Below are 23,444 nucleotides of genomic sequence, written 5' to 3' on the forward strand. Positions count from 1 at the left end.
TGCAGTTTTCTTTTTTTAACCTGTGTTTATTATAATCCTATAATGTAAATTATGATCTAGGTTGTAGGGAGGTTGTATGTATTAAACCATTTTCTTTATAACTGTTGTGGTTTGTTGTGCTGTACTTTCCACATGGGTGTTTATCTGTATGTGACACCAAGTTCATGGGACTCTCACTGATGTTATGGGTAAATAATGTTTGACTTTGTAACCAAAGTCACTTCAGTAAGCTTGGTCTGAATATCTGGTTATCTAATGGCTGATTTAGAAGTAATGGAAGTAGATTGCGGATAGTTCTCTTTGCCATGCTGGAATGGCTGTTAATACTGCCAACAAATTTGAGTGAACCCCAAAAGGATCAATGTAATGCTAACATAAAGAGGCAACTGCCTTTTATAGTTTTAAAGTAAAAATTCAAACCCTATGAACGAGTTAATTTTATTCTCTTCACTCAGGGAGCTAACAGAATGAGAGGTCGGCTTGGAAGTGTGGACAGCTTTGAACGATCCAACAGTGTTGCTTCAGAGAAGGTATCTTAGCAGAGCTCCCTTTTTTCCTACTATTGCAACTTGGTAAAAACCAACACTAATATGATAATATGCGTGCTTAGTTATTTTGTTATGAGCTCTTTATGACTTCTAAAAAATAACTATTTGAGCCTTTATTATTTTAAAGAAGATTCTGGCTATTAGCATGTTGCTCTTTATTCAACTGAGGCTTTCTCTTTCTGGGACAGAACACATCCCTTGCTGTCTAACTCTGCTCTGTCAGGCGTTTTACTGTTTGGAGATAGGATACTTTGGGGGACAATATTTGAGCAACTGTTGATCCAAGGCCATAGAAAAAGGAGCCATATGATTATTGCACTTATACAGTGATCTTTTTATCTTTTGTTCTCTCCTCATATTACTTCCCCCTCCCCCATATTTAACCCTTTTAACTGCAACGTTAGGCTCTTCTTTATCTCATAGACAATTCTCAGTAGGTTTGGTTTCCTGTTTCCTGTAACATGTAACCTGAGGCAAATGCAACCTATTTTTTTTAATGGAAAAATATTAAAATATGTTCACTAAACTTTCTGTTGGTAGAATTGAGGACTTAGTCCAGTTATGAGTCGATTAGCCCTAACCAAAGTTTATCAGGCTAAGCATTTCAAACAGCATACTTGTCTAAATGGAAAGATTTATGATGTCTACCCATGCAATATGAGAGGCATTCCGGCATAGCTCACTTTTCATTCATTTCCTGTTTTTCATGTCTTTTAAAAAATTTTTACCTCAGGGAACACGTAGTTAGATAGAAGCATCCATGGTGAGGGAAGATACTTAACAGGCTTTATTTTATTTTCCTGAAATCTTTGCCACGAGACTTGGACACTTAAGCATTGTGATATTGTTTTGACAGTACAGGAAACATGCAACCGATATGTCACGGAAATCAGTAGATACGTAAATACAGACCTCCACCCTCTTTCGGTCAGGATCTCTTTTCATCTTTCTGGCAACAGTGAGAACAGTACAGTAGCTGCAGAGCATTTTACCACAAAGGGTTAGGGGAAAGAATCATCCCTTTCACTTTCTGGCCTACCTTTACGGATGCTGTCTTACAGCTGCTTATCAGAAGAAATGGGTTGTGGTGATAGTGATCAGCCTTCAGCATGGGTTGAGTAAAAAAAAAACAAAAAACAAAAAAAAGCTACAACAGTTTGTCATGACTCAGGAGGAAGAAGAGGCACCCTGTCACTGTCAAGCTCTGCTTCTGAGCAGGTCTGCCATGATCGGTGTAGGAAGGAAAGGCCTGACTTCTTGCATTTCAGGACTGCTCCCCAGGAGACTCCCCGCCAGGGACCCCACCAGCTTCCCCACTGTCCTCAGCTTGGCAGGCGTTCCCTGAAGAGGATTCCGACTCCCCGCAGTTTCGAAGACGGGCCCACACGTTCAGCCACCCACCTTCCAGCACGAAGAGAAAGCTGAATTTACAGGATGGGAAGGCTCACGGGCTTCGCTCCCCTCTTCTGAGGCAGAGCTCCAGCGAACAGTGCAGGTGAGTCCAAACCTCTCTCCAGAAGCTGGAACAGAATTCTCCTGTCACTCTCTTCTGACCACCGTGGTGTCAAGAGTTATTTGTGACTTCATGCTGTAGCCAACATTTAGTTTTCAGAAAAATAAATTGAATGATAAAAACCTTCGTTACTAAGGGAAACAGGCAAGCTTTAAGGCACCCCGCAAGAGAAGAGTTAAAGCATTTTGGATGGAAATATTTTTTGTTTTCCCAGAAAAATGGAGAAAACAAGATATCAGGCAGTTGTTTTGTCTGAAAAAGCTTCTGACAGCGCATGTTCCTCAGTGTCTCTTTGATGATGGCTTTCATGAAACAGTCAGCAAATTTGCAAATAACATAGCAGGACTTCCTGTAAGCACAAGGGTTAAAAAAATCTCCTACATTACCTTTATACATGAGATAAAAATTGGCTGTATTTTATTTCATAATAAATTAAAGCCAAATGTGAAAATTGTTAAAAATTTTATCTAGAATAAAGTGATGTTTACAAAGAAGAATACATATACCATAATTGACAGGAAGTATCCATTAGAAACTATCTTGCATAGTATTTAAAAAATATTTAACAAAATCATTTGGCATTTGGTAAGAGATAATAAAGGGGGTAAATTTGGAATTGTAGAATGATTATACTTCTTACCGTGTAGTACAAATCAGAATTTATATCCTAGAACTAATTTTGTTTTTCTTCGTTACCTATGAGTTTGGTTTCAGGAAACGGTCTGATAGGGGTTCCAGTTAGAGAGGAAAAAAAAACCCAACAGAACTCTAAGTAAAAAGAAGGTTAATTTTTATATTAGTTGTTATCAAATTTACCAGCTTTTCTTTTAAGGATGCAATTGAATGCTGATTGTTGTTTTTTGAATAATTTGATATTAAAAAATAAAATATTTAGGATATATAAAAATAAATTAATAGAACTAATTATCCTCAGATTTTCTTTTATGAAAAAGGATTAAGTATTCATGTATATATGAAAAATTTTAATGATCATTTATATTTACCCAAAACATTAAGTCTCTTTTTCCAGGAAAAATTATTTTCAAAAATTTAAAACATTAATTATTTTAAACTATTAACGATGTCTGTTTTTCCTTATGTTTTCCACATTTCATAATGTATATGCTCAAAGAATTTCTGTCAATATGAAAAGATGCTATTTATATCATGGTAAAAACTTGCTATGAAAAGAATCTTCTGGAAAAAAAACTTTGTAGGAGATTTAGGGATTCAGATAAAACCATGGCTGCACAATGCCACAGGCTGCAAGAAAAGAACATGGACATTAACGTTTGTTAAGCCAAAGGTATTATGATGACTTCCAACAACCAAACATGTTGTTCTTAAATTTTTAGAAGGGTTTATATCTTTAAAATAATTAAGTCTTTGAACTACTGATAATCAGTTTTTCCTTCTGGAACTTGTTTCCTGTAATTATTTGTGCTTTCCTACTTTTTCCCCTTGAAGTATCTTTTGCATGTCAAAACAAACACTTTTTGTCCTAAAATTGTTAAGAGCTTTTTAGAGACAAACACATACGCTTAGAAACGCTGCATAGATGAGGAATTCAGTTTGTGAACAATGAACTAGGTCATAGTCATCTAATAGAGAACTGCATGCATATAAGTTTTTTTCCATATAAATTCAGCCCTGATGCATAGATGAAGAATTCAGTTTGTGAACAATGAACTAGGTCATAGTCATCTAATAGAGAACTGCATGCATATAAGTTTTTTTCCATATAAATTCAACCCTGATTACATTAATAGCGAGAACCTGTGTATATGCTATCTCATAGTGAATGAAGATTGTGCCAAAATGTAAATTAAGACGAATTTGCTGTATTTTCTGTACCCAGCATCCTTGCATCAGTTCGGCGCATGCACGAGGAGAGTAATTCTTCCTCCAGTCTTCCAAGTCTTCACACTTCCTTCTCTGCCCCTTCCTTCACTGCCCCCTCTTTCCTGAAAAGCTTTTACCAGAATTCAGGTAGACTGTCCCCACAGTATGAAAATGAAATCAGGTGAGATCAGTGTCCTGTTTGCAAAGCAACGTTTTCTGCAGTGATATACTGATATGTTACTAAGAAGTGGCTAATTAACTTTAGAGTGACATGAATGCATCCGTATGCTGTGCTTGTTCTAACCTGTTTCTAATATATTGGTTTCATTTCCAATTAATTTGAAGAAAACTTTTAAAACCAGTGTTTCAAAGCTTTTTGATGACATGATTATCTTACTTTAGGGATTATATTTTTTGTCCTATTTGTGTGTTTCTTTGCCTTCGGCCCCAGAGTCTAAGCCTTGTTTTGTTTGGGGCAAGACCTGGTGCTAACACATACTAAGCAAACCTCCCCTGATCATGCCTTTTTTTCTTTGCTTCTCTGGACATACCTTATGGAACCCAAAAGCCACTGATTTAAACAGCTATACTAAAGTAATGGATATGATATATCTTTATTTTTAAGTATATAGAATATTTCCTAGGCGTTTCTCTGATTTTTTCAATGACATAGACCTTCTTTTCTGAATCTCAGTATAAGTCACATAACGGGTAGAGGATCATGTCGATAGCAACTCTTTCAGACAACATGAGGGAGCTCTTGAATCTTGTAGACATTCGATTTTGCTTTGTTTTTTGTCCCCAGTATTGAAAACGTGTAGCCTGTTCAATCTTATTCCTTGCTCTTATAGCTACACAAAATTAAATATAGTGATTTTTTAAGAATTGCCTGTAAAATTTTTTGAAATTATGAAATCTTACTGATCATGCAAATTCTCAGTGGGATATTCTAGCTTTTGGAAAGTGGTGGATTAACTTGGGAATTCTTCTCAAGGGGTTGTTGTTGGCTTAGAAGCTTCTGAGAGTCATTCCTATTTTTATGTGTAGCTTGAGCCATTCATTTTTATTGCTGTATAGTATTCTATTCAATACAGCAGAATTTATCCACTCTCTTGCTGATGGATATTTGGGTTGTTTCTATTGTTCGATAATTGGCAATTTTTGCAGTCAGGGAGAGGAATACATGCTATCACCTAGCCTGTGTGCCACTAAAATCTTCTTGGGTATTCTTTGGCCTCCTTTCTTTTAGATTTAGGGAATCCAGAAAGTTAGCATATAATTAGGTAACCCACAGTAACTAGTTAAATTAGAATAACCCTTGAATTATCCCTGAATATCTGTTGTCCATGTGTGTCCATTTTTTTCATCCCAAGAAAGATGATTAATATTGGATTAATGAAATTTTGAATCTGAACCTTCCTCTGAATTAGTACAAAGTTATGTTGAAACATTGAATTGCTAGTGAAGAAAGGTGATGAAGAATTGATTTTAAAGAGTTTTTCAGCGACAACCTTATGGGAGAAGATTTAAAGGAAGATAGCCATAAAAATAGCATAATGTATATGGAATATGCAATGAATTTAGAGAACTGAGGATGTACACATATAAAAATGTCAGTTTGCCTCATCTCCATAGTACTACTTATTAAGAATACAGTGCTTTCAATGACACCCATTTGCAGTTTCCTGTTGTTATGTTAAAGTGAGCATCTGGAGAATCCCTGTTTCCTTCCAGAAATAGAACCATGCCTAAGGTGACAATTAGGAACGGCCATAAGAAGGTCAAAGACTAGCTGTGAATAGGTTATAGAGTACAAAAGCAGTGACTTTTAAAAAAAAGATTATTCATAGTTTTTAATGTATGGATATATGTTCATCTTCGGTAGTTTCTGCCTAGATGTATGTATCATTCTTGTGCCTAGCTTCCCTTAGCCTTCTGTACCTCATTCTAATAGGAGGGTATTGAAGTCAGAGGGCAAATATTTAGTTTTGTATTGAAAAAAATTCACTTCTTCGCAGTGATCTTATTTGAAATGCTATATTTAAACATGTGGAGAACTTTTAAATTTATAGGATCATTAAAAATCATCGTATTTTCTGTACTTTGTAGTGTTCTCTTGGCTCTGAGAAGTTCTAAAAATCAGAGAGCACTTTTTGGCATGTTTTTGTTTACTCTTTGTACGCTGTTTTGTAATTTGACAGCATAGAATCAATAAGCCAAAAAGACACTTAACATTTTTCGTTAAAAAGTACGCTAATCCCTAAAAACTGTACCGGAAAAAAAAAAAGTACGCTAATCGTAAGCATCCAGCTCCATGGATTATCACAGAGTGAACATCCCACATCACCCCGACCCAGTCAATAAATGGAATGCTACCAGCACACCTGCAGCTCCTCACATTTTCCCACCCAATCTCTACCCCACATCCTGACCTCAAATACCATACTTTAGTTTTGCCTGGTTTTGAACTTTCTATAAATGGAATGATACAGCATAAATTCTTTTATATCTGGCTTCCTTCACTTAAGTTAGTTTATGAGATTCATTCCTATTTTTATGTGCACTTCAGTTCATTCATTTTTATTGCTGGATAGTATTTCATTTACTATATCACAGTGCATTCATTTGCAAGTTGACATGTGGGTTATTTCTAGTCCTTTGGCTTTTAAAGTGTACTCTCCCTGGATATTATTATACATGTCTATAGTGGTACATACCCATGCATTATTGATGACTGTCTACACAGTAGTAAAATTATTGGACAAAATTCACTCTTAATAGGTTTATTTCAATTAGTAAGTCACTTAGACATAAATTTACTGGTTAGAATCTTGGAGAGAGTTTTTAAAAAATTGGTATTGTGAAATGATTCCAAATTTACAGGAAAGTTGCAAAAATATTATGGAGAACTGCTAACTCTTTATCCAGATTCATCAATTTTTAACATTTGCTTTATCAGTCTGCCTGTTTACATGTATATGTACATACATACATATATATATATGCATATATTTTTTTATTCTAAGCCATTTGTGAGTAGGTTGCAGATATCATGTCCTTTTACTCTGAACACTTTAGTGTGAATTTCCTAAGAATGAGGATATTCAAGAGTGTGGTTTTATGTCAGTAATTTCTGAACTCTACATCTCTCATTATTACTGGTTTCAGAGAAAACATCATATGCACACAATTACCATGATATCTAGAACTATTCAGAATAGAAAGGAGGTCCATAAAACTATGAAATATAATTTTCTTTTCACTTGGGTAACTCATATCTTATTAGATGCATAGAGTGGATCTCTAAATATTCATAGTCAAGTAAGGTATGTAATTTTCTTTTTTTTTTTTAATAGATCTTTATTGGAGTATAATTGCTTCACAATACTGTGTTAGTTTCTGTTGCACAACAAAGCGAATCAGCCATATGCATACACATGTCCCCATATCCTCTCCCTCTTGAGCCTCCCTCCCATCTTCTCTATCCCACCCCTCTAGGTCATCGCAAAGCACCCAGCCGATCTCCCTGTGCTGTGCTGCTGTTTCCCACCAGCCAACTATTTTACATTTGGTAGTGTATATATGTCGATGCTACTCTCACTTTGCCCCAGCTTCACCCTCCCCCCCATGTCATCAAGTCCATTCTCTATGTCTACCTCTTTATTCCTGCCCTGCAACTAGGTTCATCAGCACCACTTTTTTTTTTTTTTTAGATTCCATATATATGCGTTAGCATATGGTATTTGTTTTTCTCTTTTTGACTCACTTCACTCTGTATGACAGACTCTAAGTCCATCCACCTCACTGCAAATAACTCAATTTCATTTCTTTTTATGGCTGAGTACTATTCCATTGTATATGTGTGCCACATCTTTATCCATTCAACTGTCGATGGACACTTAGGTTGCTTCCATGTCCTGGCTATCGTAAATAAAGCTGCAGTGAGCATTGTGGTACATGTGTCTTTTTGAATTATGGTTTTCTCAGGGTATATGCCCAGTAGTGGGATTGCTGGGTCATATGGTAGTTCTATTTTTAGTTTTTTAAGGAACCTCCGTACTGTTTTCCATAGTGGTCGTATCAATTTACATTCCCACCAACAGTGCAGGAGGGTTCCCTTTTCTCCACACCCTTTCCAGCATTTATTGTTTCTAGATTTTTTGATAATGGCCATTCTGACCAGTGTGAGGTGATACCTCATTATAGTTTTGATTTGTATTTCTCTAATAATTAGTGATGTTGAGCATGTTTTCATGTGCCTCTTGGCCATCTGTATGTCTTCCTTGGTGAAATGTCTGTTTAGGTCTTCCACCCATTTTTTAACTGGATTGTTTGTTTTTTTGATATTGCGCTCCATGAGCTGTTTATATATTTTGGAGATTAATCCTTTGTCTGTTGTTTCATTTGCAAATATTTTCTCCCATTCTGAGGGTTGTCTTTTTGTCTTGTTTATGGTTTCCTTTGATGTGCAAAAGCTTTTACGTTTCATTAAGTCCCATTTGTTTATCTCTGGGCATTCTATCCTGTACCATTGATCTGTATTTCTGTTTTTGCGCCAGTACCATATTGTCTTGATTACTGTAGCTTTGTGGTATAGTTTGAAGTCAGGGAGCCTGATTCCTCCAATTCCGTTTTTCTTTCTCAAGATTGCTTTGGCTATTTGGGGTCCTTTGTGTTTCCATACAAATTGTAAAATTTTTTGTTCTAATTCTGTGAAGAATGCCATTGGTAGTTTGATAGGGATTGCAATGAATCTATAGATTGCTTTGGGTCGTATAGTCATTTTCATAATATTGATTCTTCCGATCCAAGAACATGGTATATTTCTCCATCTGTTTATGTCATCTTTGATTTCTTTCGTCAGTATTTTATAGTTTTCTGAATACAAGTCTTTCACCTCCTTAGGCAGGTTTATTCCTAGGTATTTATTCTTTTTGTTTCAGTGTTAAGTGGGAGTGTTTCCTTAATTTCTCGTTCAGATTTTTCATTGTTGGTGTATAGGAATGCCACAGATTTCTGTGCATTAATTTTGTATCCTGCAACCTTACCAAATTCATTGATTAGTTCTAGTAGTTTCCTGGTGGCATCTTTAGGATTTATTATGTATAATACCATGTTATCGGCAAACAGTGACAGTTTTACTTCTTCTTTTCCAATTTGTATTCTTTTTATTTCTTTTTCATCTCTGATGGCTGTGGCTAGGGCTTCCAATACTATGTTGAATAAGAGTGGAGAGAGTGGACATCCTTGTCTTGTTCCTGATCTTAGAGGAAATGCTTTCAGGTTTTCACCATTGAGTAGGATGCTTGCTGTGTGTTTGTCATATATGGCCTTTATTATGTTGAGGGAGGTTCCCTCTATGCCCACTTTCTGGAGAGTTTTTATCATAAATGGGTGTTGAATTTTGTCAAAAGCTTTTTCTGCATCTATTGGGATGATCATATGGTTTTTATTCCTTAATTTGTTAATGTGGTGTATCACATTGATTGATTTGCATATATTGAAGAATCCATGCATCTCTGGGGTAAATCCCACTAGATCATGGTGTATGATCCTTTTAATGTGCTGTTGGATTCTGTTTGCTAGTATCTTGTTCAGGATTTTTGCATCTATGTTCATCAGTGATATTGGTGTATAATTTTCTTTTTTTGTGGTATCTTTTTCTGGTTTTGGTATCAGCGTGATGGTGGCTTCGTAGAATGAATTTGGGAGTGTTTCTCCCTCTGCAATTTTTTGGAAGAGTTTGAGCAGGATCAGTGTTAGCTGTCCTCTAAATGTTTGATTGAATTTGCCTGTGAAGCCATCTGGTCATGGACTTTTGTTTGTTGGAAGATTTTTAATTACAGTTTCAATTTCATTACTTGTGATAGGTCTGTTTATATTTTCTAATTCTTCCTGGTTCAGTCTTGGAAAATTGTACCTTTCCAAGAATTTGTCCATTTCTTTGTTGTTGTCCATTTTATTGGCATAGAGTTGTTTGTAGTAGTCTCTTATAATCCTTTGTATTTCTGCAGTGTCAGTTGTGATTTCTCCTTTTTCATTTCTAATTTTATTGATTTGTGCCCTCTCCCTTTTTTTCTTGATAAGTCTGGCTGAGGGTTTATCAATTTTGTTTATCTTCTCAAAGAACCAGCTTTTCATTTTATTGATCTTTGCTACTGTTTTCTTCATTTCTGTTTCATTTATTTCTGCTCTGATCTTTATGATTTCTTTCCTTCTACTGACTTTGGGTTTTCTTTGTTCTTCTTACTCCAGTTGTTTTCAGTGTAGGGTTGGATTGTTTATTTGAGATTTTTCTTGTTTCTTGAGGTGAGATTTTATTGCTATAAAGTTCCCTCTTAGAACTGCTTTTGCTGTGCCCCATAGGTTTTGGGTCATCGTGTTTTCATTGTCATTTGTTTCTATGTATTTTTTAATTTCTTGTTTGATTTCTTCAGTGATCTCTTGGTTATTTAGTAGCGCACTGTTTAGCCTCCATGTATTTGTGTTTTTTCCAGTTTTTTTCCTGTAATTGATTTCCAATCTCATAGCGTTGTGGTTAGAAAAGATGCTTGATACGATTTCAATTTTCTTAAATTTTCCAAGGCTTGATTTGTGACCCAATATGTGATCTATCCTGGAGAATGTTCCATGTGCACTTGAGAAGAAAGTGTATTCTGTCACTTTTGGGTGGAATGTTCTATAAATATCAGTTATATCTATCTGGTCTATTGTGTCATGTAAAGGTTGTGTTTCTTTATTTACTTTCTGTTTGGATGATCTGTCCATTGGTGTAAGTGGGGTGTTAAAGTCCCCTACGATTATTGTATTACTGTCGATTTCTCCTTTCATGGTTGTTAGCATTTGCCATATGTATTGAGGTGCTCCTGTGTTGGGTGCATAAACATTTATAATTGTTATATCTTCTGCTTGGATTGATTCCCTTGATCATTATATAGTGCCCCTCTGTATCTCTTGTAGCTGTTTTTATTTTAAAGTCTATTTTATCTGATACAAGTATTGCTACTCCAGCTTTCTTTTGATTTCCATTTGCATGGAATATCTTTTTCCATCCCTTCACTTTCAGTCTGTATGTGTCCCTAGGTCTGAAGTGGGTCTCTTGTAGACACCATATGTATGGGTCTTGTTTTTGTATCCATTCAGCCAGTCTGTGTCTTTTGTTTGGGGCATTTAATCCATTTACATTCAAGGTTATTATCAATATGTATGTTGCTATTACCATTTTCTTAACTGTTTTGGGTTTGTTTTTTGTGGGTCTTTTCCTTCTCTTGTGCTTCCCGCCTAGAGAAGTTCCTTTAGCGTTTGTTGTATAGGTGGTTTGGTGGTGCTGAATTCTTTTAGCTTTTGCTTGTCTGAAAAGCTTTTGACTTCTCCATCGAATCTGAATGAGTAGAGTGAATGAGAATGCTGGGTAGAGTAATCTTGGTTGTAGGTTTTTCTTTTTCATCACTTTAAGTATATCCTGCCACTCCCTTCTGACCTGCAGAGTTTCTGCTGAGAAATCAGCTGATAACCTTATGGGGATTCCTTTGTATATTATTTTTTGTTTTTCCCTTGCTGCTTTTAATATTTTTTTCTTTTAATTTAATTTTTGTTACTTTGATTAATATGTTTCTTGGTGTGTTCTTCCTAGCGTTTATCCTGTAAGGGACTCTCTGTGCTTCCTGGACTTGGGTGACTATTTCCTTTCCCATGTTAGGGGTGTTTTCATCTATACTCTCTTCATATATTTTCTCAGACCCTTTCTTTTTCTCTTCTTCTTCTGGGACTCCTATAATTCGAATGTTGGTGCGTTTAATGTTGTCCCAGAGGTCTCTAGATTGTCTTCAATTTTTTTTCATTATTTTTTCTTTATTCTGCTCCTCAGCAATGATTTCCACCATTTTATCTTCCAGCTCACTTATTCGTTCTTCTGCCTCAGTTATTCTGTTAGTGATTCCTTCTAGTTTATTTTTCATTTCAGTTATTGTGTTGTTCATCTCTGTTTGTTTGTTCTGTAGTTCTTCTAGATCTTTGTTAAACATTTCTTGTATTTTCTGAATCCGCGACTCCATTCTATTTCCAAGATTCTGGATCATTTTTACTATCATTACTCTGAATTCTTTTTCAGGTAGATTGCCTATTTCCTCTTCATTTATTTGGTCTTGTAGGTTTTTACCTTCCTCCTTTATCTGTGATGTATATTTTTGCCATCTCATTTTTTTTTTTTTTATGAGTGGGATTGTGTTCCTGTTTTGCTGGTTGTTTGGCCTGAAGCTTCCAACACCGGAGTTTTTAGGCTGTTGGGTAGAGCTGGGTCTTGGTGCTGAGATGAGGAGCTCCGTGAGAGCTCACTCTGATGAATATTCCCTGGGGTCTGAGGTTCTCTGTTAGCCCAGGGGTTCGGACTCGGAGCTCCCACTGCAGGAGCTTCCACCCGCCCCTGGGCTCGTGAACCAAGATCCTGCAAGCTGCCTGGGGCAGCAAAAAAAAAAAGAACAATAACAAAGTAAAAAATAAAATTAGACTGGGAAACTAACAGATATGTTAGGAAGAATATAAAAATAAAAATATAGATGAATCAATAACCGGAAGGTACCTGAGTACCACAGTAGCAAAAAAGAGGAGGAGGGAAAAGAAAAAAAGAGGGGCGGGGAGTGGGGAGAAGGCCTTGGCTGTGGAGGGCGGGGCCTAAGCAAGGGAGAGGTTTGGGTGGTGGGCGGGGCCTATGCTCAGGACCCACAGGGCTGGAAAAGGCCCTGGCAGCTGTGGGGGGGTGGGGCTTAGGCTCAAGGAACAGAAGGGGCCCAGGCATGCCCCCACCCCTGGTCTCAGGGCTGGGGACCTCACCTGGGAGCCCAACAGGCTTCCTGGGCTCGAGTGGGCAGGGCAAACGCTCTCCTCTCCTCTCCCACTTCTCCCGGAGGGCTCCTCCCACCTGCCTCTCCTGATCCCCTGGATTCCCTTCTAAGCCCCCAGGACCAATTCAGCCGGGGTGGGGGGCCTTGGAGGGCAGAGGACCAGCCTGGGAGCTCAGCAGGCTCCGTGGCCCGCGTGGGTGAGGCGATTGCCCTCCGCTCTTTTCCCGCTCTTCCCTGAGAGTCTCTCCCGCCTGCCTCTCCTGATCTCCCCAGCCTCAGGGGAGCCAATCCTGTCTGGTCTCCACTTCTCCTCTGCCCTCAGTCCCCCTTCGTCCTACCAGTTCACTTTGGGGTTCCTCCTGTCTCCTTGGGCATCAGAGTCCCCTACCAGTGGCCGGCAGGTGCCTTAGTTGTGGGGAGATGCTAACTGCGTGTCTTCCCACCCCAGGTATTTTCTTTTCACTTGGGTAACTCATATCTTATTAGATGCATAGAGTTGATCTCTAAATATTCATAGTCAAGTAAAGTATATGGTAGGTTAGCACATAGGCTAACAAATACTATTTAAAGAGCATGTTAATTTGAAATTTTAAATTCAGGTTAGGCATTCTTCTCCAGGACCACGATTCTGAATTATTAAAAACATGTAGATTATTGTTTTTAAGCAGGCTGAGAAAAAGAAGCCAAGATCTTTTTAATATCATGGTTTATTGATTAGTAGGTTCATTTGCACAGCACTGAGATGCTAAAGGAAAGAGAGTACACATACGTTTTGTTTTACCTTCAAATTCTTAAAAATTTAATGTTATTTCATTGTGTAGTAGCTAAAATATAATTGTGTATGATGAGATGGTATATTTATATAACATCCATTTATCAAATATAATATATCCTTTTATAAACAAGCATCTTTGTTCCTTATTATTGCTTCTCAGCTTTTAAGCCTATATTTTAAAAATATTTATATTGAAATTCATTGGTCAAATGATAGCTATTACTTCTGCTTATAAAACTTTTCAGTGAGAAAATAGATTTTTGCTGGTAAGTACTTCGTGGTAGTTTTGGTTCTATAGTTCTCTCATATTCACTGAGAAAAATAGTGTAATCACTCATTATGGTACATTATTGAAATTATCTGTGCTTTATTCATGTCTTATGGGAATGCCTTTTTATTCTAAATCCTGGTTTGGGACATCTCTCTTTCTCTATGCTAATGCCGTTCCTTGTTTTCCTGTTGTACTAGACGGGACACTGCTTTAGAATCAAGGTGATTAGAGGCCTAAATATTTTTGTTTAAAACTTTATTAATTCTTCCAACTGATTATCACCATTAATTTAAATATCGGTTTTGGCTGTCTCCTGAATGCATGCCATCCTTCCAGTGCTGTGAAGGGTATATAGTAGGGGAAATGTGATGCCTGGTGTAATCAAAGACCATGAATTATCATATAAAAGGTTGATTGCAAATAGAAATCCTGTTTCTAGTCTATTCCATGTTGATGTTCTTTAGGACCGTGCTGTGGCCTTCAATCAAAAACTAATTAAAATTTTGAACTAGTGGAAGTTAATTTGCTAGTTTGGAGGTGCATATGTACATTAGAGGAGTTTATTTCAAATCCCAAGAAGATGCAGAAATCAGAACCTTAAAAGAAACATACTCATAAAATCGAATCTGGTTTTCACTGAAGAGAATTATTAGTTTATTTCTGTTCATCGTAATTCCTGACACATTGGTTACTTTGAGACACTGCTGAGGCCTTCCAGACCTCCCACTGGGCTGGACACAGGAAAACACCTACTTCCTCATTATGGAAGTCTGACCACATCTGTGATGACATTTCTTCCTCTTGACCCATATGCTTTTTGTGGTAAATATCCAGAATCACTGCTGAACAACTTAACTGAAAATGATTATTCTTTACTTTGTTCTAGTTTCTATGCTTTGCTCATATCACAAACCCAATGGAAAACAGACATCCCCATCTTCCTGTTTGGGGCCAGTGACATTTAGATTTCTTTCTAGTGGGAGTAAAATCCAGTATCAAAGATTGGACTAGAATGAGATATTCAAAGGAAAAAAATTATTTTGGCCACATTGATAAGATAAAAAGTGACTTTTTTGAGACTTGTAATTGACTTACATTTTTCTAATGGTTGGGTGTAAGACCATTTCAATAATAATTTCTTATCTACATTTTAAAGCCCAACAGAAATGTTAGGCTTTACTGTGTGTCTTTCTAGGTTCTACTACAAACATAGAATTAGGTCTGTGTATTACCTTAGGAGTCATCTGGCCCATAATTTCCTTATTTTACATAGGGTTAGACTGAGCCCCAAGGAGGTTTAATATCTTGCTTGATGTCATTTTTATAACCTTAGGTTATAAGGATGTGAGTAAGCAAATGAGCTACCCAGAGATATTTTAAATTCCAATGCAAAAAACTTAATTAAATTGTTTTTCATTCAGTATAGAGTTTAGGAAATAAAATTCTTTGTTCTTGTTCTTTTTTTGTTTTACCCATTGATTAATCTATCTCTTTTGACTCAGCTCAGATGCTATATATTAGTTTCCACTAGAATAGCTCATTCTCAGTTTTATTTAATTAGTAAAGATTTTCCATAGGATGACAGATTCGTACCCAGCTGAAGCCAGGGCTTAGATAAACTATTAGTCCACCTAAAGCAATTATGAGTTAAATTGTACTATGGGTCCTGTGGAAGAAACTCAAGTTTCAACATTGTGCTGTTCCATGTAACCTTTCTTGAGGTATTTACGGAGAGAAAGACTTTTCAGATTTCTGTTAAATGGTTGCTATGCCATTAATCAAGTTTTGTTTCTATCTTGAGTGTAATACATTGTGATTTAGATATAGATTCAATCAGCTTGTAGACATTTATTTGGACTTCATGATGCTGGTAGTTTTAGATGGGTGCTAATAAGGGGGTTGGGAGATGGGGGCTTCTGCCCCGCAGAACAATGCCTTGTAAAACTGGTCCTGGCCTAAGAGTTTATTTACCTTTGTGAAAAGTGTGTGTGTTGCCCTGGTGGGAAATAAAACATGACTGCATCCTTCTTAAAGTTGAGTCCCTGTGCGTGGTCACTAAAACACCTTCATTCTGTGCCATGTCCAGTGTTATTGTTATTGGAATTAATTTTTATTAAAGCAGGCAAGTAAGTATGCATTAAAAGTTCTGTGTTAATATAAGAAGTGTAATGTTAGTGTAATAGCTGAAGGCTATAACTGCTTGGTCAAGGATATATTAAAAAGTTATCTTGAAGCTCTGTGGGAAGGTTCATATCATATCCGTAGCTTTTGATAGATGCTGTGTCCAGAAGGACTTGGAAGTGCCTCCCAGCTTATACCGTGATACACATAGTAGAGGATTTTTTTCTCCCCTTATAAAGCTCTCATTTCTGTTCATGGATTGTGGTTCTTGATTAATTGGTGACTGGTAATAGAAAGTATATATAGAATATACCAATACAAAAATAGATGGACATTCTCTATGTTGTATTTCCTTCCTAGTTATTAATTTTTAATTTAACAAATTTTCATAAAGGTAATGCTGGCACAGAATACTTTTCCTGGATATGTCTCTTGGGAAACAGTTTTATAATGCACGTATTGATATTCCAAAATACAAAAGAAGGAGGGAAAAGATTATTTGAAAAAATAAGGTAATGGTTCTTATTTGCTTCATCATTTAAAAAATGTAAAGATAATTAATTTACCAATGTATGTTGGTATATATATTAATGTGTTTTTGATTTGATCTTCCTATTTAAAAATAAAAAAGTGTTTACATTTTGGAATGCAGTGATTTCAAAAGCAAAGAAAATGAAGTGAGACATTTACCTAAATGAACATGTAATGTAATAATACTCTGAAGTTATTTCTCTGCTAAAATAAATGACATTCTTCCATTAAGAAATGGAAAGAGAAGTACTGACCTAAAGACTTAATGCTAATTAGAGACTGATTTTTTTTCACTAGAAATGCGGGGGATCCTGGGAGTCCTGACAGCTTTATTTTTATGAACCAATAGAGCTTTGTCTAAACTAATGCAAAGAGTATTTACATTGACATAGTAAGGTACAGAGCCTAAATGTCTGTATTCTGGACTGCCTGGGTTTGAATCGTGACTCTTCTACTTATATCCCAGAGACTGTGGGCAAATTACTTAGCTTCTTTCTGCCTCAATTTCCTCACTAAAAATGGGAATTGTAGTGCCATCTACCCCATAGGGTTGCTGTGAGGTTGAAATGAGTTCATACTTGTAAAATGCTTTGAATAATGCCTGGCACATAGTATGTCTTTTTGTATTTGCTTTATTATTACTATAATAAATGCCACACATTGTTTTGTTTTTATTTTTACTCAAAAGGTGGACATTTTGCTTGCCTAGGGTTAGTTAAAGGAGAAGTTGAAGTGAAAACTAATGTGGTAGTAAAAAAGCAAAAAACAAACAAAACAAAAAGTTTCCCCCCTCAGCCCAGTAAAGTTTCCAACGTGAGATGTAAGAATTTTGATGCACAGAAGTGTTTCACATGGTTTTGATTCTTAAAATTACTGCCTTAGGAATGTCAGGTTGCTGATTAAATGTAAATCAAAAAGTAAATTGCTGTAAGTTGCATATATGCACTGACTGTTGAAACACTTATCTGGACCCTGACTTTGGAATACATATTTCTCTTACTAGATGAAGCAGGGCAGCTTTTGCATTATCTTGGCCACCAAACTGCTTTTTCAGGATGTCGTTTTCTAGTACATGATAAAGGGTCAATGGTCTGTTATGTAAGTACTTCCTTTTAGTGTAGCATTATCTTATATTTTGACAGCTAATTTTTGGCTTGTTACTGGCTTTTAAATTCCAGACATATGAAGAAAATGCGTCATTTGGCAATTTATTTAGATTACAGGATATAAAGTTTTAGATGTTATGAAATTTTCAAATCTGTAATATTGGGCTAATGTAAGGTACACCATGCACCAATTTTATAGCCTATTTCCCCCAAAACTGTATATTTTACAGGCAATAATGAAAATGATATGGGTTCTTCTCAATTTTACTTTTAGTACTACCCAAATGCTTGATATGTCATTAACACTGAATTGGAAAAGATGTTTTAATTCCAGCATTAAAATATAAAAGTTTCAGAACCCTTAGGTTTGGTTTATTCTATTTTTGTTGTTAGAGGTACTAAAAAGTCAAGAGAAACTACTATTTATTGAACACTCATCCTGTGAGGCATTGAAATAGTTGCTTCTACGTAAGTATTTCACTTAGCTTTCTAGGCTTAAATTATAAATTAGATACCCTTATATAGCTGTTTCACTATCTGGAAAAAAGATGCCTTATGTTGTTTATTACCAGTATTGTCATTGTCAATACCTACCAGTGCCGTCGACACCTCAGTCTGTGCTTTTGGGAAACAGAGCTATTAGAACTTTTTGCCAGAAAAACGTAAAAAGTTGTGACTACCAACAAAGGGTTTTAAGAAGGTAGATGTTTTATTTATTCCTGACGTGTTAGCCTAGCCAATATTTTTTGTCCATTTTACTTAACCTTCTGAGTTAATGTTTCTAATGGTTTTACAATATTAATTTATTCCATGGATATTTGTTGCGTGCTTACTATTAATAGCCAGTTACTACACTAGGAGCTAGAAATAAATCCTTGAGTTGGGCATTTAGCACATAACTGCCAGTGACATAGTGTTACACAAACGAAGATACAGGGTAGGTTAAGCTTGTTTCTTAGGATATAACTATTGTATATAGAACATTTGAATCGTAGTTCCCAAAAGCGAAATACTTGAATTAATGCTTTCCGAAGGGGAAGTGAAGGTGGATATATTCATTCAGTATGGCAGAGCTGTGAACTGTGGACACATATTAGGGTTATAACTTTATCCAGGATACATAACAAAGTGGGTTTTACTGTATTGGGATGTGTGTATCAGCTACTTTCTGAAGTATCATGATCCAGCATGTCATTTGCTGTCTGTGTAGCAGCTCAAAGGTATGTCTCTTTTTTAAACTTAATTTAGCTAATCTAGAAGCAGTAGTTCCAGAAAGATAGATCAAGATTAGAAATAACTGAATTACCTGATAACTGTGAGTATGGATACACAAAGTAAATACAAAGATGACAGGTAAGGGCTGAATTGCTCTTCTGACTTTTGATTTTCTTCACCTTAGTGAGTTCCTCTGAGTATGTACGTGGGGTTGTGGCTTTTTTCGCTGAGTTTCCTTTCTGCCCTAACTACTAACACTTCTTGGCTCCATCAGAAATTGCGCACCTTCACTTGTTGGTATCACCACGTGTAAATATTGTTATCTTCATCATTCTCTCAGGAAAGCTCAGAGGCTTTAAAACTTAAAAGAGCAAAATATTCCCACCACGAGCAGCAACAGTTATTGCATGGTATTTTGGCTGCTAACGTAACTGGTCTCAAAAGTTAAGTTTGAGTCATAATGACCTTTTTTAAAAATAATGACCTTTTCTTGCAGATAGCCCCAGCAGAATTTAGAGTGCTCTTTCCTAGAAAATGAAATTCTTAGAGCAGACCAGCATTTCTGTATGTTTGTTTCACAAAGCACCAATGTAGAAAGATGTGACATACCCAGCTGCCTACCTCACCACCCCAAAAAGTTAAGGAAGTTGATTCTGGGGTCAAATAATTTAAGTAAGTTAGGGAATTTCTGTATACTGTATCCCTCTGGAGAAGCACAGTGCATGCCAGCATATTATAGTCTCTAAGAAGTCCTGCTCTAAAGAAATCTGCTTAATGTTTTAAAATGTAACCTATCCAATCTTATTTGGCCGCACTTTTTTCTTTAATATATCGCCTAACAATAATCCCAAGGTTGACTCTTCTGCCTTTGTTCTGGTTACTTTCTATCACGATCCAGCTATTAGTAGCTAACACTCTGGAGACAGATTTAACAGTTACAGGCAACTAGAAGCTATCTTGTCAGCCATCCTATAAGAGCTGTAAGAAAAGCCCTTTAAGAGCCTTTTATGAAATATTGACGTTGTTTAGAATAACTACTAATTTTAGTTTTTAGCTAATTTTAGGAAAGCATGAGTTCATTAGTCAAGCAACCTTTGCTCCTCTGTATAAGTACTTCCTTTGCTCAGGCTAGAACCTGAAATGGTTGGCTACTATGGAATGAGTAGAAACAGGTGAGCTTCTGATGACTGGGCTGTGGCCTGGACTGCATCTGACCCAGGATGTGGTGGCCTGGGTGACCAGTGTGCCTGGTGACGCATCACTCCATGTTGCCTGTGGCTTGTGCTTGCCCGTGGTAGAACTTGTGAATGGCTTGTGCTGCCATTTTGTTGTGAAGGATCATGTTATACAGTTCCCCTTACAAGTTATATATTTATGTGCTTTCTACAGTGATGGAGAGGGGAGAAAAAGGACCTCGTCTACCTGCAGCAATGAGTCCCTAAACGTTGGAGGAACCCCTGTCACTCCTCGCCGAATTTCCTGGCGGCAGCGCATCTTCCTTAGGGTTGCCTCTCCCATGAACAAATCTCCCTCGGCCATGCAGCAGCAGGGTTCGTGTGATACTTAACTACGGTTACCCCTTACTAGCATCGTAAATTAGGGAATGGAATGTGATGCTTTGTGTACAAAGAGATTTAAGTGATTACAGTAGAGAAACAACTTCCCCTTTTATATCCGATATAGTGGTTAATGTGTCAGATATCATTAGAACCTGTTAGACATTCAGCAAATCATGTTGAATGGATGAATGAATGGATGAATGAATGAATTTTCAAAACGTGTTTTGGGGCCTGCTTCATAATGCATAGGGAACTAGCATAGTGATAGAAAAGAAGTCATAAATTTTTTTATTATTAGAAAAGCAACATTCTTTTACAAGAGTCACACATAAAACAAAGCAACATAGAAATATTTAACAATAGAAAAGTGGATGCAGATACACCAGGCAAACATCGATCAAAAGAGAGCCCTGGCAGCTCTCTTTGCATATCAGACCTATAAGAAATTAAAGCAAAATGCCCAAAGGCACAAAGTAAATGTAACAATAAACAAAAAGATTTAACAATGGTGAGAACACTCATAATTATATAGCTTGGAGAGCTAGAAAATAACACTAAACAAATTTGCGGGAGAAATAAATAAATAACTCTCATGGGAGATTTTAACATATTCCTCTCTGAAAATTAAACGTAGAGAAATTAAACGTAGATAATATTTGAGAAACAATTAAACAAGCTTGATCTGATATTTGTATAGAACCTTGCCACCTATAGAGAAAGTTCATTCATTTTCAGCACACATGGAACAGTCGTAAAAAATATTTATGTACTTGGCTATAAAGATTTTTAAATGAATTCCAGATAATCGTGATTATTTATACTATATTCTCTGATCACCCTGCAAAAAGAAGGAAGGAAGGAAGGAAAGGAGGGAGGGAGGGAGGGAGGAAGGGAGAAAGAATTAGAGGACAACTAAAAAATTTCATGTGTTTGGAGGCTGAAAACTGTATTCCTAGAAACTAGAAGGAAGAAAATATGATCAGAACCCTACAAATCAAAATTGAGTGGTATTTAAAGGGCAGTTCTAAAACCAAGAAAGCCAAAATTCAAATGTACTAAGTATTCAATCCATACAGTAAGATTTTTTATTAAAAAATTATTTATTAAGGAAGTAAATAATAAGGCTAAGGGCCGAGGTCAATTAATAAAGAAAAAAAAAACAAGGAAAAAACATTTCTAGAGATAAAAGTAACTCTGTCTGGGGTGGTCAAAGAAAGCTTTACAAAAAAGTTACGTATTTATTTAAACTCATTGCTGGGAGAAGCATCTTTCAGAAAAAGGGACAAGAAAAGCTCTAGAGTCATTGCAGAGAACTTTGTGGGTCAGGGAGTCATGAGAAATTCAGCATCATGACAGCAGAGGATGGCAGATGGAGACAAGAAGTTGGAAAGGTTACTTGAGGTCAAAGTCTGAAGCGGTCTATGTGCTATTCCCGGGAGTTTGGACTTTGTTCTATGGAATATATGCATCCATTGAAATGTTTTAAGACACAAAATCATGATTGTTAATAGGAAATAATTGGCAACAGTGAAAAAGATGGTCTAGAATGGAGGGCGAGAATGAGCTCCGGAAATTGGGCTATAGTGTTGCAGGAATGAGCAGTGCTGAGCTGAGCCATGACCAGAGTCGCTCAGCTGCTTTACTCTTGACAGATTCTGATGGTAGGTGTAGACCTTAGGAGGTCACTAATGCTTACTGACGTCATCTTTTTGTTTTGCACAGAGAATATACACTGAAAAATTGCAGAAGTGTTGAACTCTGGGGAAAGGCCAGGTCATTTTAGAGCACCTATCTTATAGGTCATTTTGTGCAGAAAGAAGAAGTGGTGAAATTACATATACTTTCGTTTCACTAGGAGAGGGAAATCTGGAAGGGGAATTCAGTCTAGCGAATTTACTTAAATCATTAGTTCCAGAAACTGACAGTTACTGGGAGAGCGGCTTTGTGAACAACTTTACAAGTGGAATATAGGAGGAGAGAGCGTCAAGTCCAGAGAGAACTTCTGTAGTCTGGGTTACGACTTAGGAATGCCTCTCACTGTTTTCTTCTCTGCAGACGGACTGGACACGAGTGAGCTGCTGCCACTGTCCCCTCTTGCTCCACCCATGGAGGAGGAACCGCTGGTTATATTCGTGTCTGGTGACGATGACCCAGAAAAGGCTGAAGAAAGAAAAAAGTCGGAGGAACTGAGGAGTTTGTGGAGAAAAGCTATACACCAACAAATCCTGTTGCTTCGAATGGAAAAAGAAAACCAGAAACTTGAAGGTTAGCCATTCAAACAGGGCTAAAGGACATGATATGATACTATAATCTAAAGGTGTCGTTTGTTAATACTATTCCCCCTCACTCCACACACACACTCAAACTCATTCTCGGGCTGTATACACACTTTTACCAGAATATCTACTGATTAAAATTGTTTATTTCTATTTCGTGAGGTGGTTATGACATGGGAAGCTGACCAGCTTAAGAAATTTGCATTTTTGTTTAGCAGATTTAAAACATCAGACATCCTTTGAGTATCATCCTTTGGGTGATAGAAAAATAGAAGGTAATAGAATGTATATAACGAAGTCAATGTGTTTAATATGACTGAAAGTTTAACATCATCATGTATTACTTTAAAAAAAACCTTAAATATGAAAAAGCAAATTCTCTTCTTTTTGAATATGATTTTCAAATTTCAGGCTAACTGTATTCATAATATGATAAATATGCCTATTTCAAATAAATTATATTGTATCCATTCCAACTAATTACCTATTATCAAATCAAAGTTTCTATGTTTTGTTACTGTTTTTTAAATTTTCTATTTAAAAAATCATATTGAAATCATTAAATTTATAAATGGATAATTTATAACAGCTATTGTGCTATTTGTAGTGCTTTATTGCTAAGTTTATGCATACCAAATGCTTTAGAATGTGTTTTCCAGACTTTAAAATAATAGTGTTATTTACGCCACTGCTGATAGAATCATAGACAGGGAGATGTGCAGATGGTACCAAAATCTGAAAAATTTATTAATGCCATTATCTTGGGCAAATCACTTAACCTAAAAGGGCCTTGTTTTTCACATTTATGGAATGAAAGATTTAGCTTAAGTGGGCCTTTGACTTTTAA

The 23,444-nt window shown here is 36.4% G+C and overlaps 1 protein-coding gene across 6 annotated transcripts in view; it reads left to right on the forward strand.

The window, feature by feature from the left end:
• The window catches only part of TBC1D4 (TBC1 domain family member 4), a 237,955-nt gene that overhangs the window by 191,273 nt on the left and 23,238 nt on the right, over window positions 1-23,444 (forward strand). For 5 of the 6 annotated variants that reach the window (XM_061171195.1, XM_061171192.1, XM_061171193.1 and 2 more), the window contains 4 exons: window positions 456-530; window positions 1,817-2,043; window positions 20,152-20,312; window positions 22,377-22,586. In XM_061171195.1, the coding sequence (XP_061027178.1) occupies window positions 456-530; window positions 1,817-2,043; window positions 20,152-20,312; window positions 22,377-22,586 (673 nt within the window). Of the gene's footprint in view, window positions 1-455; window positions 531-1,816; window positions 2,044-3,919; window positions 4,085-13,986; window positions 14,011-20,151; window positions 20,313-22,376; window positions 22,587-23,444 lie in introns of all 6 variants that reach the window. The other variant, XM_061171197.1, reaches the window with a different exon arrangement.

The sequence above is a fragment of the Eubalaena glacialis genome, chromosome 16 (genome assembly GCF_028564815.1).
Source record: "Eubalaena glacialis isolate mEubGla1 chromosome 16, mEubGla1.1.hap2.+ XY, whole genome shotgun sequence".
Classification (NCBI taxonomy): Eukaryota; Metazoa; Chordata; class Mammalia; order Artiodactyla; family Balaenidae; genus Eubalaena; species Eubalaena glacialis.